The sequence below is a fragment of the Cherax quadricarinatus genome, chromosome 1 (assembly GCF_038502225.1).
Source record: "Cherax quadricarinatus isolate ZL_2023a chromosome 1, ASM3850222v1, whole genome shotgun sequence".
Taxonomy (NCBI): Eukaryota; Metazoa; Arthropoda; class Malacostraca; order Decapoda; family Parastacidae; genus Cherax; species Cherax quadricarinatus.
This window is the reverse complement of record NC_091292.1, coordinates 54,367,220-54,382,219: the sequence shown is the minus strand read 5'-3', so window position 1 is coordinate 54,382,219 and position 15,000 is coordinate 54,367,220. Positions and strand designations below refer to the sequence as shown.

General features: G+C 54.2%; 1 protein-coding gene across 1 annotated transcript in view; it reads left to right on the top strand.

Moving 5' to 3' along the window:
- Positions 1-6,784: 6,784 nt before the first annotated feature.
- The window catches only part of LOC138852817 (proteoglycan 4-like), a 26,433-nt gene continuing 18,217 nt past the window's right edge, over positions 6,785-15,000 (top strand). Inside the window, exons 1-3 of the mRNA XM_070085863.1 lie at positions 6,785-6,873; positions 9,916-10,296; positions 10,399-10,926. Coding sequence (XP_069941964.1) covers positions 6,785-6,873; positions 9,916-10,296; positions 10,399-10,926 — 998 coding nt within the window. The remainder of the gene's footprint in view (positions 6,874-9,915; positions 10,297-10,398; positions 10,927-15,000) is intronic.

Sequence of the window (15,000 nt, the reverse complement as noted above, 5' to 3'; positions counted from 1 at the left end):
AAGGCTGATAAGGCTGTTATAAGGCTGAGATACCTCAGCCTTATAAGGCTGATAAGGCTGTTATAAGGCTGATAAGAGAACATTCAAAATATGACACACTTTACTATATAACGGGGAGAAACTAGATCGTCAATTTTCACACATGTGATAAACGTGTAGATGTGAACGTTTCCTCAGACAGTTCTGTTAATGTGTTGCCACACTTGTGTTTATTTGTTTTCTTATTTCCTTGAAGGTAAATATACTCTTCATAGAATTAAGTAAACTTACCTGTCTGTCTCAGAGAAAATTGTATTTTTAAGTTGAGAATGAACGTTCAGAAACTGAGAGTTGCTGCTGACAAATAACGTTATTAAATGTATGTTTGTTGGTGGTTCACCACTGCGGTAACTTTACCGACTCTACTGACGACTTTCTTTGATTTATATGACGTTGCTAAACTTCTTACTGACTTATCTTCAATATTTGTTTTTGTTGCTTCCACCTGTGTTCCTTGTTGTTCTTGTACTCTCACCTCCATTGTTCTTGTTCTTTTTACCCTTTGTTCCTGTCCGCCTCCCCCTTTGTTCCTGTCCGCCTCCCCCTTTGTTCCTGTCCGCCTCCTCCTTTGTTCCTGTCCTCCTACCCCTTTGTTACTGTCCGCCTCCTCCTTTGTTCCTGTCCTCCTACCCCTTTGTTACTGTCCGCCTCCTCCTTTGTTCCTGTCCTCCTACCCCTTTGTTACTGTCCGCCTCCTCCTTTGTTCCTGTCCTCCTACCCCTTTGTTACTGTCCGCCTCCTTTGTTCCTGTCCTCCTACCCCTTTGTTACTGTCCGCCTCCTCCTTTGTTCCTGTCCTCCTACCCCTTTGTTACTGTCCGCCTCCTCCTTTGTTCCTGTCCTCCTACCCCTTTGTTACTGTCCGCCTCCTCCTTTGTTCCTGTCCTCCTACCCCTTTGTTACTGTCCGCCTCCTTTGTTCCTGTCCTCCTACCCCTTTGTTACTGTCCGCCTCCTCCTTTGTTCCTGTCCTCCTACCCCTTTGTTACTGTCCGCCTCCTCCTTTGTTCCTGTCCGCCTCCTCCTTTGTTCCTGTCCTCCTACCCCTTTGTTACTGTCCGCCTCCTCCTTTGTTCCTGTCCTCCTACCCCTTTGTTACTGTCCGCCTCCTCCTTTGTTCCTGTCCTCCTACCCCTTTGTTACTGTCCGCCTCCTCCTTTGTTCCTGTCCTCCTACCCCTTTGTTACTGTCCGCCTCCTCCTTTGTTCCTGTCCGCCTCCTCCTTTGTTCCTGTCCTCCTACCCCTTTGTTACTGTCCGCCTCCTCCTTTGTTCCTGTCCGCCTCCTCCTTTGTTCCTGTCCTCCTACCCCTTTGTTACTGTCCGCCTCCTCCTTTGTTCCTGTCCGCCTCCTCCTTTGTTCCTGTCCGCCTCCTCCTTTGTTCCTGTCCGCCTCCCCCTTTGTTCCTGTCCGCCTCCTCCTTTGTTCCTGTCCGCCTCCCCCTTTGTTCCTGTCCGCCTCCTCCTTTGTTCCTGTCCGCCTCCTCCTTTGTTCCTGTCCGCCTACCCCTTTGTTTTTGTCCCCCTTCCCCCTTTATTCTGATACCCCTCTCTTGTTCTGATACCCCTCCCTTGTTCTGATACCCCTCCCTTGTTCTCATACCCCTCCCTTGTTCTGTTACCCTTCCCTTGTTCTGTTACCCCTCCCTTGTTCTGTTACCCCTCCCTTGTTCTGATACCCCTCCCTTATTCTGTTACCCCTCCCTTGTTCTGTTACCCCTCCCTTGTTCTGTTACCCCTCCCTTGTTCTGTTACCCCTCCCTTGTTCTGATACTCCCTTGTTCTGATACCTTTCCCTTGTTCTGTTACCCCTCCCTTGTTCTGATACCCCTCCCTTGTTCTGTTACCCCTCCCTTGTTATGTTACCCCTCCCTTGTTCTGTTACCCCTCCCTTGTTCTGATACTCCTCCCTTGTTCTGATACCTTTCCCTTGTTCTGATACCCCTCCCTTGTTCTGATACCCTTCCCTTGTTCTTTTACCCCTCCCTTGTTCTGATACCCCTCCCTTGTTCTGTTACCCCTCCCTTGTTCTGTTACCCCTCCCTTGTTCTGTTACCCTTCCCTTGTTCTGTTACCCCTCCCTTGTTCTGTTACCCCTCCCTTGTTTTGATTCCTCTCCTTTGTTCTGATACCGCTCCCCTTTTCTTAACCCCCCCCTCCCTCCTTGTTCTAGCTCTCCCTTGGGTACGTCATATAGTGGTGTCAGGATTCACTGTTTTCTGGTAATAAGCTGATGTAGCAGCGGGTGTTGAGAAGCACCTAAGGTGTTAGTCTGACACTTTACCTGAACGGATATCTATCTACCTGGAGGTCATTTCGAAAGTCAACGCCCCCGTGGCCCAGTCTTTGTCCAGGCCTCCCATTGGATCAAGCGGTGGTCAACCAGGCTGTTACTGCTGGCCACACGCAAACCAACGTACGAACCACAGCCCGGCTGATTGGGCACTGACTTTAGGTATCTGTCCAGTTCATCTTGAAGGCAGAAAGATGTGTGGATGGAACTTCCCGAGAGCTTTGCTGAGGACTTCTCTGCCTCTAGCGTCGGGATCTGAGGACTTCTCTGCCTCTAGCGTCGGGATCTGAGGACTTCTCTGATATCCATTTCAAAGTTGGGTTAGGTTAAGTTAGGTTAAAAAAGAACGAACAGAAAATAGGCGGCCACTACTCTCTGCTCATATAACTCATATTTCAACTGTTCAAGGCTCCGTCAACAGCCACCCATTTGAGTGTTTTCTAAGAGTGTCATGGTGTGGTTAAGAGGCTCGGAGTCTTGAGCAAACAATCTCCTTGGCCATTATTGACACTGGTGAATCATGATTTGTTGTTGTTTACGATGGCGCAGTTGTTGTCCGCCTTGTCTGCCTGATCCTCCATGGCTCCAAGGTACAATTGGGTGTATTGTTTGAGGCACCTCCCGGCTCCCTCCCTAACTTTCTTATTGATATATATAATGGTAAGGGGTCAAGTGGGATGCTTCCCCAGAGTTGGCAGTTGTCTGTGCTTCTGGCTGTCTCCAAGCCGGGCAGCTGTCTGTGCTTCTGGCTGTCTCCAAGCCGGGCAGTTGTCTGTGCTTCTGGCTGTCTCCAAGCCGGGCAGCTGTCTGTGCTTCTGGCTGTCTCCAAGCCGGGCAGCTGTCTGTGCTTCTGGCTGTCTCCAAGCCGGGCAGCTGTCTGTGCTTCTGGCTGTCTCCAAGCCGGGCAGCTGTCTGTGCTTCTGGCTGTCTCCAAGCCGGGCAGCTGTCTGTGCTTCTGGCTGTCTCCAAGCCGGGCAGCTGTCTGTGCTTCTGGCTGTCTCCAAGCCGGGCAGCTGTCTGTGCTTCTAGCTGTCTCTAAGCCGGGCAGCTGTCTGTGCTTCTGGCTGTCTCTAAGCCGGGCAGCTGTCTGTGCTTCTGGCTGTCTCCAAGCCGGGCAGCTGTCTGTGCTTCTGGCTGTCTCCAAGCCGGGCAGCTGTCTGTGCTTCTGGCTGTCTTTAAGCCGGGCAGCTGTCTGTGCTTCTGGCTGTCTTTAAGCCGGGCAGCTGTCTGTGCTTCTGGCTGTCTCCAAGCCGGGCAGCTGTCTGTGCTTCTGGCTGTCTCTAAGCCGGGCAGCTGTCTGTGCTTCTGGCTGTCTCCAAGCCGGGCAGCTGTCTGTGCTTCTGACTGTCTCTAAGCCGGGCAGCTGTCTGTGCTTCTGGCTGTCCAAGCCGGGCAGCTGTCTGTGCTTCTGGCTGTCTCCAAGCCGGGCAGCTGTCTGTGCTTCTAGCTGTCTCTAAGCCGGGCAGCTGTCTGTGCTTCTGGCTGTCTCTAAGCCGGGCAGCTGTCTGTGCTTCTGGCTGTCTCCAAGCCGGGCAGCTGTCTGTGCTTCTGGCTGTCTCTAAGCCGGGCAGCTGTCTGTGCTTCTGGCTGTCTCCAAGCCGGGCAGCTGTCTGTGCTTCTGGCTGTCTCTAAGCCGGGCAGCTGTCTGTGCTTCTGGCTGTCTCCAAGCCGGGCAGCTGTCTGTGCTTCTGGCTGTCTTTAAGCCGGGCAGCTGTCTGTGCTTCTGGCTGTCTTTAAGCCGGGCAGCTGTCTGTGCTTCTGGCTGTCTCCAAGCCGGGCAGCTGTCTGTGCTTCTGGCTGTCTCCAAGCCGGGCAGCTGTCTGTGCTTCTGGCTGTCTCTAAGCCGGGCAGCTGTCTGTGCTTCTGGCTGTCTCCAAGCCGGGCAGCTGTCTGTGCTTCTGACTGTCTCTAAGCCGGGCAGCTGTCTGTGCTTCTGGCTGTCCAAGCCGGGCAGCTGTCTGTGCTTCTGGCTGTCTCCAAGCCGGGCAGCTGTCTGTGCTTCTGGCTGTCTCCAAGCCGGGCAGCTGTCTGTGCTTCTGACTGTCTCTAAGCCGGGCAGCTGTCTGTGCTTCTGGCTGTCTCCAAGCCGGGCAGCTGTCTGTGCTTCTGGCTGTCTCCAAGCCGGGCAGCTGTCTGTGCTTCTGGCTGTCTCCAAGCCGGGCAGCTGTCTGTGCTTCTGGCTGTCTCCAAGCCGGGCAGCTGTCTGTGCTTCTGGCTGTCTCTAAGCCGGGCAGCTGTCTGTGCTTCTGGCTGTCTCTAAGCCGGGCAGCTGTCTGTGCTTCTGGCTGTCTCCAAGCCGGGCAGCTGTCTGTGCTTCTGGCTGTCTCCAAGCCGGGCAGCTGTCTGTGCTTCTGGCTGTCTCCAAGCCGGGCAGCTGTCTGTGCTTCTGGCTGTCTCCAAGCCGGGCAGCTGTCTGTGCTTCTGGCTGTCTCTAAGCCGGGCAGCTGTCTGTGCTTCTGGCTGTCTCCAAGCCGGGCAGCTGTCTGTGCTTCTGGCTGTCTTTAAGCCGGGCAGCTGTCTGTGCTTCTGGCTGTCTCCAAGCCGGGCAGCTGTCTGTGCTTCTGGCTGTCTCTAAGCCGGGCAGCTGTCTGTGCTTCTGGCTGTCTCCAAGCCGGGCAGCTGTCTGTGCTTCTGACTGTCTCTAAGCCGGGCAGCTGTCTGTGCTTCTGGCTGTCTCTAAGCCGGGCAGCTGTCTGTGCTTCTGGCTGTCTCCAAGCCGGGCAGCTGTCTGTGCTTCTGGCTGTCTCCAAACCGGGCAGCTGTCTGTGCTTCTGGCTGTCTCCAAGCCGGGCAGCTGTCTGTGCTTCTGGCTGTCTCCAAGCCGGGCAACTGTCTGTGCTTCTGGCTGTCTCCAAGCCGGGCAGCTGTCTGTGCTTCTGGCTGTCTCCAAGCCGGGCAACTGTCTGTGCTTCTGGCTGTCTCCAAGCCGGGCAGCTGTCTGTGCTTCTGGCTGTCTCCAAGCCGGGCAGCTGTCTGTGCTTCTGGCTGTCTCCAAGCCGGGCAGCTGTCTGTGCTTCTGGCTGTCTCCAAGCCGGGCAGCTGTCTGTGCTTCTGGCTGTCTCCAAGCCGGGCAGCTGTCTGTGCTTCTGGCTGTCTCCAAGCCGGGCAGCTGTCTGTGCTTCTGGCTGTCTCCAAGCCGGGCAGCTGTCTGTGCTTCTGGCTGTCTCCAAGCCGGGCAGCTGTCTGTGCTTCTGGCTGTCTCCAAGCCGGGCAGCTGTCTGTGCTTCTGGCTGTCTCCAAGCCGGGCAGCTGTCTGTGCTTCTGGCTGTCTCCAAGCCGGGCAGCTGTCTGTGCTTCTGGCTGTCTCCAAGCCGGGCAGCTGTCTGTGCTTCTGGCTGTCTCCAAGCCGGGCAGCTGTCTGTGCTTCTGGCTGTCTCCAAGCCGGGCAGCTGTCTGTGCTTCTGGCTGTCTCCAAGCCGGGCAGCTGTCTGTGCTTCTGGCTGTCTCTAAGCCGGGCAGCTGTCTGTGCTTCTGGCTGTCTCCAAGCCGGGCAGCTGTCTGTGCTTCTGGCTGTCTCCAAGCCGGGCAGCTGTCTGTGCTTCTGTCTGTCTCCAAGCCGGGCAGCTGTCTGTGCTTCTGGCTGTCTCCAAGCCGGGCAGCTGTCTGTGCTTCTGGCTGTCTCTAAGCCAGGCAGCTGTCTGTGCTTCTGGCTGTCTGTAAGCCGGGCAGCTGTCTGTGCTTCTGGCTGTCTCTAAGCCGGGCAGCTGTCTGTGCTTCTGGCTGTCTGTAAGCCGGGCCCGTGTTCCTCCACCACTACTCAACTCTCCACCCTTCAGGCACCTACCTAGCAGCAGAATAGCAAAAATTGAACAAATTTTCTGCTCTAACCCCTCAGTGGGTGAGCTCGGTTATTCAGAGACAAAAGTTTGCAGTATTTGCCAGACGAATTAAAATAATGAGAAGTATATATATCCTACCACATTCTTTACACAACTCTATGACATTCAGCAAATATAATACACATTTTAGCGTGCTCTATAATTTTTTTGTGATTCTGAATAATGAACATTTTCAATAATTTTGGATTACCTTATTGCTTTCAAAATGTGACAAATGTCGGCGATGAACAGAGATGTTAGATGACAGTAAGCCATGTGCTGGTTTGTGATGTTAGGTGACAGTAAGCCATGTGCTGGTTTGTGATGTTCATACTGGAGGTATACGACAGTATTATACTGGGGATACAGGACAGTATTATAATGGTGATCTGGCTCACCTCTCCAGCATCCTGGTGACCTATCTCACGTCTCCAGCATCCTGGTGACTATCTCACCTCTCCAGCATCCTGGTGATCCTTTATCTAGCCTCTCCAGCATCCTGGGGACCTCTTTCTCTCGTCTCCAGCATCCTGGTGACCTCTTTCTCTCGTCTCCAGCATCCTGGTGACCTCTTTCTCTCGTCTCCAGCATCCTGGTGACCATTTGTCTCTCGTCTCCAGCATTCTGGTGACCATCTATGCCGCGTTTCCAGTGTGAACGTCACAACTGCATCACTGACGTTTGTACCAACGCCACAGTAGACAAACTCAAAGAAAAGATCACTTAGTGACACTAAGCTAATTGACCCCCCGTATTAACTTGAACTAATTCAGATATGAGGAAAACTGCTACGTTGTTTTGGCATGAGAGTGTTCAACCAGCTGAGTGTCGTAGTAGTTTGTGTGCCACCAGTGTGGTCCAGTGGTCTCTACCCACCCTTTGTAGCTTGCCCATTGGTGGACAGTGATCCTTGTTCACCCTAATACTGCCATTGGTTGGCAAGTGGTCCCTGCTCGCCCATCTTACCTCCTTGTCCACCCTTCCTGCGTCCTTGTCCACCCTTCCTACCTCCTTGTCCACCCTTCCTATCACCTTGTCCACCCTTTCTACCTACTTGTCCACCCTTCCTGCCTCACTGTCCACCCTTCCTGCCTCCTTGTCCACCCTTCCTGCCACCTTGTCCACCCTTCCTACCTCCTTGTCCACCCTTGCTGCCACCTTTTCCACCCTGCCACCTTGTCCACCCTTCCTACCTCCTTGTCCACCCTTCCTGCCACCTTGTCCACCCGTCCTACCTCCTTGTCTACCCTTCCAGCCACCTTGCCTACCCTTGCTACCTCCTTGTCCATCCTTCCTGCCTCCTTGTCCACCCTGCCACCTTGTCCACCCTTCCTACCTCCTTGTCCACCCTTCCTGCCACCTTGTCCACCCTGCCACCTTGTCCACCCTGCCACCTTGTCCACCCTTCCTAATTCCTTGTGCACCCTTCCTGCCTCCTTGTCCACCCTTCCTGCCACCTTGTCCACCCTTCCTACCTCCTTGTCCACCCTTCCTACCTCCTTGTCCACCCTTCCTACCTCCTTGTCCACCCTTCCTGCCACCTTGTCCACCCTTCCTACCTCCTTGTCCACCCTTCCTGCCACCTTGTCCACCCTTCCTACCGCCTTGTCCACCCTTCCTGCCACCTTGTCCACCCTTCCTACCTCCTTGTCCACCCTTCCTGCCTCCTTGTCCACACTTCCTGCCTCCTTGTCCACCCTTCCAGCCACCTTGTCCACCCTTCCTACCTCCTTGTCCACCCTTCCTACCTCCTTGTCCACCCTTCCTGCCTCCTTGTCCACACTTCCTACCTCCTTGTCCACCCTTCCAGCCACCTTGTCCACCCTTCCTACCTCCTTGTCCACCCTTCCTGCCACCTTGTCAACACTTCCTACCTCCTTGTCCACCCTTCCAGCCACCTTGTCCACCCTTCCTACCTCCTTGTCCACCCTTCCTGCCTCCTTGTCCACCCTTCCTGCCTCCTTGTCCACACTTCCTACCTCCTTGTCCACCCTTCCAGCCACCTTGTCCACCCTTCCTGCCACCTTGTCCACCCTTCCTGCCACCTTGTCCACCCTTCCTGCCAACTTCTCAACCCTTCCTGCCTCCTTGTCCACCCTTCCTACCTCCTTGTCCACCCTTCCTGCCACCTTGTCCACCCTGCCACCTTGTCCACCCTACCTACCTTCTTGTCCACCCATCCTGCTTCCTTGTCCACCCTTCCTACCTCCTTGTCCACCCTTCCTACCTCCTTGTCCACCCTGCCTGCCACCCTGTCTACCCTTCCTGCCACCTTGTCCACCCTTCCTGCCTCCTTGTCCACTCTTCCTGCCACCTTGTCCACCCTTCCTACCTCCTTGTCCTCCCTATCACCTTGTCCACCCTTCCTGCCACCTTGTCCACCCTTCCTACCTCCTTGTCCACCCTTCCAGCCACCTTGTCCACCCTTCCTAACTTTGTCCACCCTTCCTGCCACCTTGTCCACCCTTCCTACCTCCTTGTCCACCCTTCCTGCCACCTTGTCCACCCTTTCTACCTCCTTGTCCACCCTTCCTACCTCCTAGTCCACCCTTCCTGCCACCTTGTCCACCCTTCCTACCTCCTTGTCCACCCTTCCTACCTTCTTGTCCACCCTTCCTACCTCCTTGTCCACCCTTCCTACCTCCTTGTCCACCCTTCAAGCCACCTTGTCCACCCTACCACCTTGTCCACCTTTCCTGCCACCTTGTCCACCCTTCCTGCCACCTTGTCCACCCTTCCTGCCACCTTGTCCACCCTTCCTACCTCCTTGTCCTCCCTTCCTGCCACCTTGTCCACCCTTCCTACCTCCTTGTTCACCCTTCCTACCTCCTTGTCCACCCTTCCTACCTCCTTGTCCACCCTTCCTACCTCCTTGTCCACCCTTCCTACCTCCTTGTCCACCCTTCCAGCCACCTTGTCCACCCTTCCTGCCACCTTATCCACCCTTCCTGCCACCTTGTCCACCCTTCCTGCCACCTTGTCCACCCTTCGTACCTCCTTGTCCACCCTTCCTGCCTCCTTGTCCACCGTTCCTGCCACCTAGTCCACCCTTCCTACCGCCTTGTCCACTCTTCCTACCTCCTTGTTCAACCTTCCTGCCTCCTTGTCCACCCTTCCTGCCTCCTTTTCCACCCTTCCTGCCAGCTTGTCCACCGTTCCTGCCTCTTTGTCCACCGTTCCTGCCACCTTGTCCACCCTTCCTACCTTCTTGTTCACCCTTCCTGCCACCTTGTCCACCCTTCCTACCTCCTTGTCCTCCCTTCCTATCACCTTGTCCACCCTTCCTGCCACCTTGTCCACCCTTCCTGCCACCTTGTCCACCCTTCCTGCCAAGTTGTCCACCCTTCCTGCCACCTTGTCCACCCTTCCTACCTCTTTGTCCACCCTTCCAGCCACCTTGTCCACCCTTCCTACCTCCTTGTCCACCCTTCCTACCTCCTAGTCCACCCTTCCTGCCACCTTGTCCACCCTTCCTACCTCCTTGTCCACCCTTCCTACCTCCTTGTCCACCCTTCCAGCCACCTTGTCCACCCTTCCTAACTTTGTCCACCCTTCCTGCCACCTTGTCCACCCTTCCTACCTCCTTGTCCACCCTTCCTGCCACCTTGTCCACCCTTTCTACCTCCTTGTCCACCCTTCCTACCTCCTAGTCCACCCTTCCTGCCACCTTGTCCACCCTTCCTACCTCCTTGTCCACCCTTCCTACCTTCTTGTCCACCCTTCCTACCTCCTTGTCCACCCTTCCTACCTCCTTGTCCACCCTTCAAGCCACCTTGTCCACCCTACCACCTTGTCCACCTTTCCTGCCACCTTGTCCACCCTTCCTGCCACCTTGTCCACCCTTCCTGCCACCTTGTCCACCCTTCCTACCTCCTTGTCCTCCCTTCCTGCCACCTTGTCCACCCTTCCTACCTCCTTGTCCACCCTTCCTACCTCCTTGTCCACCCTTCCTACCTCCTTGTCCACCCTTCCTACCTCCTTGTCCACCCTTCCTACCTCCTTGTCCACCCTTCCAGCCACCTTGTCCACCCTTCCTGCCACCTTATCCACCCTTCCTGCCACCTTGTCCACCCTTCCTGCCACCTTGTCCACCCTTCGTACCTCCTTGTCCACCCTTCCTGCCTCCTTGTCCACCGTTCCTGCCACCTAGTCCACCCTTCCTACCGCCTTGTCCACTCTTCCTACCTCCTTGTTCAACCTTCCTGCCTCCTTGTCCACCCTTCCTGCCTCCTTTTCCACCCTTCCTGCCAGCTTGTCCACCGTTCCTGCCTCTTTGTCCACCGTTCCTGCCACCTTGTCCACCCTTCCTACCTTCTTGTTCACCCTTCCTGCCACCTTGTCCACCCTTCCTACCTCCTTGTCCTCCCTTCCTATCACCTTGTCCACCCTTCCTGCCACCTTGTCCACCCTTCCTGCCACCTTGTCCACCCTTCCTGCCAAGTTGTCCACCCTTCCTGCCACCTTGTCCACCCTTCCTACCTCTTTGTCCACCCTTCCAGCCACCTTGTCCACCCTTCCTACCTCCTTGTCCACCCTTCCTGCCACCTTGCCCACCCTTCCTGCCACCTTGTCCACCCTTCCTGCCACCTTGTCCACCCTTCCTACCTCCTTGTCCACCCTTCCTGCCACCTTGTCCACCCTTCCTACCTCCTTGTCCACCCTTTTTACCTCCTTGTCCACCCTTCCTACCTCCTTGTCCACCCTTCCTGCCACCTTGTCCACCCTTCCTGCCACCTTACCCACCCTTCCTGCCACCTTGTCCACCCTTCCTACCTCCTTGTCCACCCTTCCTGCCTCCTTGTCCACCCTGCCACCTTGTCCACCCTTCCTACCGCCTTGTCCACGCTTCCTATCTCCTTGTTCAACCTTCCTGCCTCCTTGTCCACCCTTCCTGCCTCCTTGTCCACCCTTCCTGCCACGTTGTCCACCCTTCCTGCCTCCTTGTCCACCGTTCCTGCCACCTTGTCCACCCTTCCTACCTCCTTGTTCGCCCTTCCTGCCTCCTTGTCTACCCTGCCACCTTGTCCACCCTTCCTGCCTCCTTGTCCACCGTTCCTGCCACCTTGTCCACCCTTCCTACCGCCTTGTCCACCCTTCCTACCTCCTTGTTCACGCTTCCTGCCACCTTGTCCTCCCTTCCTACCTTTTTGTCTACCCTTCCTGCCACCTTATCCACCCTTTCTGCCACATTGTCCACCCTTCCTGCCTCCTTGTCCACCCTTCCTACCTCCTTGTCCACCCTTCCTACCTCCTTTTCCACCCTTCTTACCTCCTTGTCCACCCTTCCTGCCACCTTGTCCACCCTTCCTATCTCCTTGTCCACCCTTCCTACCTCCTTGTCCACCCTTCCTGCCACCTTGTCCATCCTTCCTACCTCCTTGTCCACCCTTCCTACCTCCTTGTCCACCCTTCCTGCCTCCTTGTCCACCCTTCCTGCCTCCTTGTCCACCCTTCCTACCTCCTTGTCCACCCTTCCTGCCACCTTGTCCACCCTTGCTACGTCCTTGTCCACCCTTCCCACCTCATTGTCCACCCTTCTTGCCACCTTGTCCACCCTTCCTACCTTCTTGTCCGCCCTTCCTACCTCCTTGTCCACCCTTCCTACCTTCTTGTCCACCCTTCCTGCCACCTTGTCCACCCTTGCTACGTCCTTGTCCACCCTTCCCACCTCCTTGTCCACCCTTCTTGCCACCTTGTCCACCCTTCTTGCCACCTTGTCCACCCTTCCTATCTCCTTGTCCACCCTTCCTAACTCCTTGTCCACCCTTCCTACCTTCTTGTCCACCCTTCCTACCTCCTTGTCCACCCTTCCTACCTTCTTGTCCACCCTTCCTACCTCCTTGTCCACCCTTCCTGCCTCCTTGTCCACCCTTATTGCCACCTTGTCCACCCTTCCTGCCACCTTATCCACCCTTCCTGCCACCTTGTCCACCCTTCCTACCTCCTTGTCCATCCTTCCTACCTCCTTGTCCACCCTTTCTACCTCCTTGTCCACCCTTCCTGCCTCCTTGTCCACCCTTCCTACCTCCTTGTCCACCCTTCCTGCCACCTTGTCCACCCTTCCTACCTCCTTGTCCACCTTTCCCACCTTCTCCACCCTTCTTGCCACCTTGTCCACCCTTCCTACCTCCTTGTCCACCCTTCCTCCCTCCTTGTCCACCCTTCCTGCCTCCTTGTCCACCCTTCCTGCCTCCTTGTCCACCCTTCCTGCCTCCTTGTCCACCCTTCCTGCCTCTTTGTCCACCCTTCCTGCCACCTTTTCCACCCTTCCTACCTCCTTGTCCACCCTTCCTCCCACCTTGTCCACCCTTCCTGCGTCTTCACCATTACCACCCTTCCTTCCCTCTCACAAATTATAGCTCCCGGGTAATTATTATCCACTTGGCAGTAATTATCAAGTCTTGATGATAGCTTAAGAGACTGGTGAGCCTTTTTCAGTGTGAGTGTGTGAGTAGAGTTTCAGTAATGGTGATGAAGCTCACTGCTGCTCTAGGTGATGCCACTTCATCAGGTCTTCAGGTAATGAAGGTCATTACCACCCTGGAAGGTGCTAGTTCACCTGAAGCTTGATCATCACTCAAGTCATCTCAACCCTCAACTTTATTGATTACATCAGTTTGTAGTGTATTTTATGTGGTGATACATGGGGTTTTATTAGTGTGTGTGTGTGTGTGTGTGTGTGTGTGTAGACACTCGCCTAGTTGTATTCACCTAGTTGTGGTTGCAGGGGTCGAGTCATAGCTCGACCCCTCTTCACTGGCCGCTACTGGGTCACTCCCTGCACCATGAGCTTTATTATGCCTCTGATTAAAGGTATGTATGGATCCTGCCTCCACTACATCACTTCACAAACTATTCTACTTCCTGACTACACTGTGACTGAAGAAATACTTCGTAACATCCCTGTGGTTCATCTGAGTCTTCAGCTTCCAACTGTGTCCCCTTGTTGCTGTGTCCCATCTCTGAAACATTGTGTGTCTGTCCACCTTGTCAAATCCTCTCAGTATTTTATATGTCGTTATCATGTCCTCCCTATCTCTCGTGTCCTCCAGTGTCGTCAGGTCGATTTCCCTTAGCCTCTCCTCGTAGGATATCCCTTACCTCTGGTACTAGGCTTGTTGCAAACCTTTGCACTTTCTCTAGTTTCTTAACGTGTTTGGCTAGGTGTGGGTTCCAAACTGGTGCCGCATATTCCAATATGGGCCTAACGTACACGGTGTACATGGTCCTGAATGATTCCTTATTAAGATGTCGGAATGCTGTTCTGAGGTTTGCTAGGCGCCCATATTTAGTTGATGTGCGCCTCAGGAGATGTGCCTGGTGTTATGCTCATCCCAAAATCTTTCCTTGAGTGAAGTTTGTAGTCTCTGGCCGTCTAGACTGTACTCCGTCTGCGGTCTTTGCCCTTCCCAATCTTCATGACTTTGCACTTGGTGGGGTTGAGCTCCAGGGGTCAGTTTCTGGACCAGGCCTGCAGCCTGTCCAGATCCCTTTGTAGTTCTCCCTGGTCCTCGTCCGATTGAATTCTTCTCATCAACTTCACATCATCTGTGTATGTGTTGTGTGTGTATGTTGTTTATGTGTTTGGGTGTGGTTGTGTGTGTGTGTGTGTTTGGGTGTGGTTGTGTGTGTTTGAGTGTGGTTGTGTGTGTGTGTGTGTACTCGCCTAATTGTGATTGTAGGGGTCGACTCATAGCTCCTGGCCCTGCCTCTTCGCTGGTCGCTACTAGGTCCACTCTCTCCCTGCTCCATGAGCTGTATCATACCTCTTTTTAAAGCTATGTATGGATTCTGCCTCCACTACTTCACTCTCCGGACTATTCCACTTCCTGACAAGTCTGTGACTGAAGAAATATTTCTTAACATTCCTGTGACTCATCTGAGTCTTCAACTTCCAGCTGTGACCCCTTGTTGCTGTGTCCTATCTCTGAAACATCCTGTCCCTACTACCTTGTCAATTCCTCTCAGTATTTTATGTCGTTATCATGTGTCCCCTATCCCTCCTGTCCTCCAGTGTCGTCATGTCGATTTCCCTTAACCTCTCATAGGACATACCCCTTAGCTCCTTGACTAATCTTGTTGCAAACCATTTCACTTTCTCTAATTTCTTGGCGTGTTTGACCAGGTGTGGGTTCCATACAGGTGCTGCATACTCCGATATGGGCCTGACGTACACGGTGTACAGAGTCTTGAACGATTACTTGCTAAGGTGTCGAAACGCAATTATTAGGTTTGCCAGGCGTCCATTTACTTCAGGAGTTATTTGGTTGATGTGCGCCTCGGGAGATGTGCTTGGTATTATGCTCACGCCAAGATCTTTCTCCTTGAGTGAGGTTTGCAGTCTTTGTCCACCTAGCCTATACTCTGTCTGCGATCTTCTTTGCCCTTCCCCAGTCTTCAAGACTTTGCATTTGGCAGGGTTGAATTCGAGAAGCCAGTTGGTGGACCACATGTCCAGCCTGTCCAGGTCTCTTTGTAGTCCTGCCTGATCCTCATCTGATTTAACTCTTCACATCATCTGCGAACAGGGACACTTCAGAGTCTATCCCCTCCAACATGTCATTCACATATATCAAAAATAGCACTGTTCCTAGGACTGACCCCTGTGGGACCCCGCTCGCCACAGGCGCCCACTGTGTGTGTGTGTGTGTGTGTGTGTATATATATATATATATATATATATATATATATATATATATATATATATATATAATCACCTAATTGTGGTTGCAGGGGTCGATTCATAGCTCCTGGCCCCGCGTGTTCACTGGCTGCTACCAGGTCCACTGTGTGTGTATATATGTGTGTGTCCGCGCGCGCGCGTGTGCGTGTGTGCGTGCATGCGCGACTGTA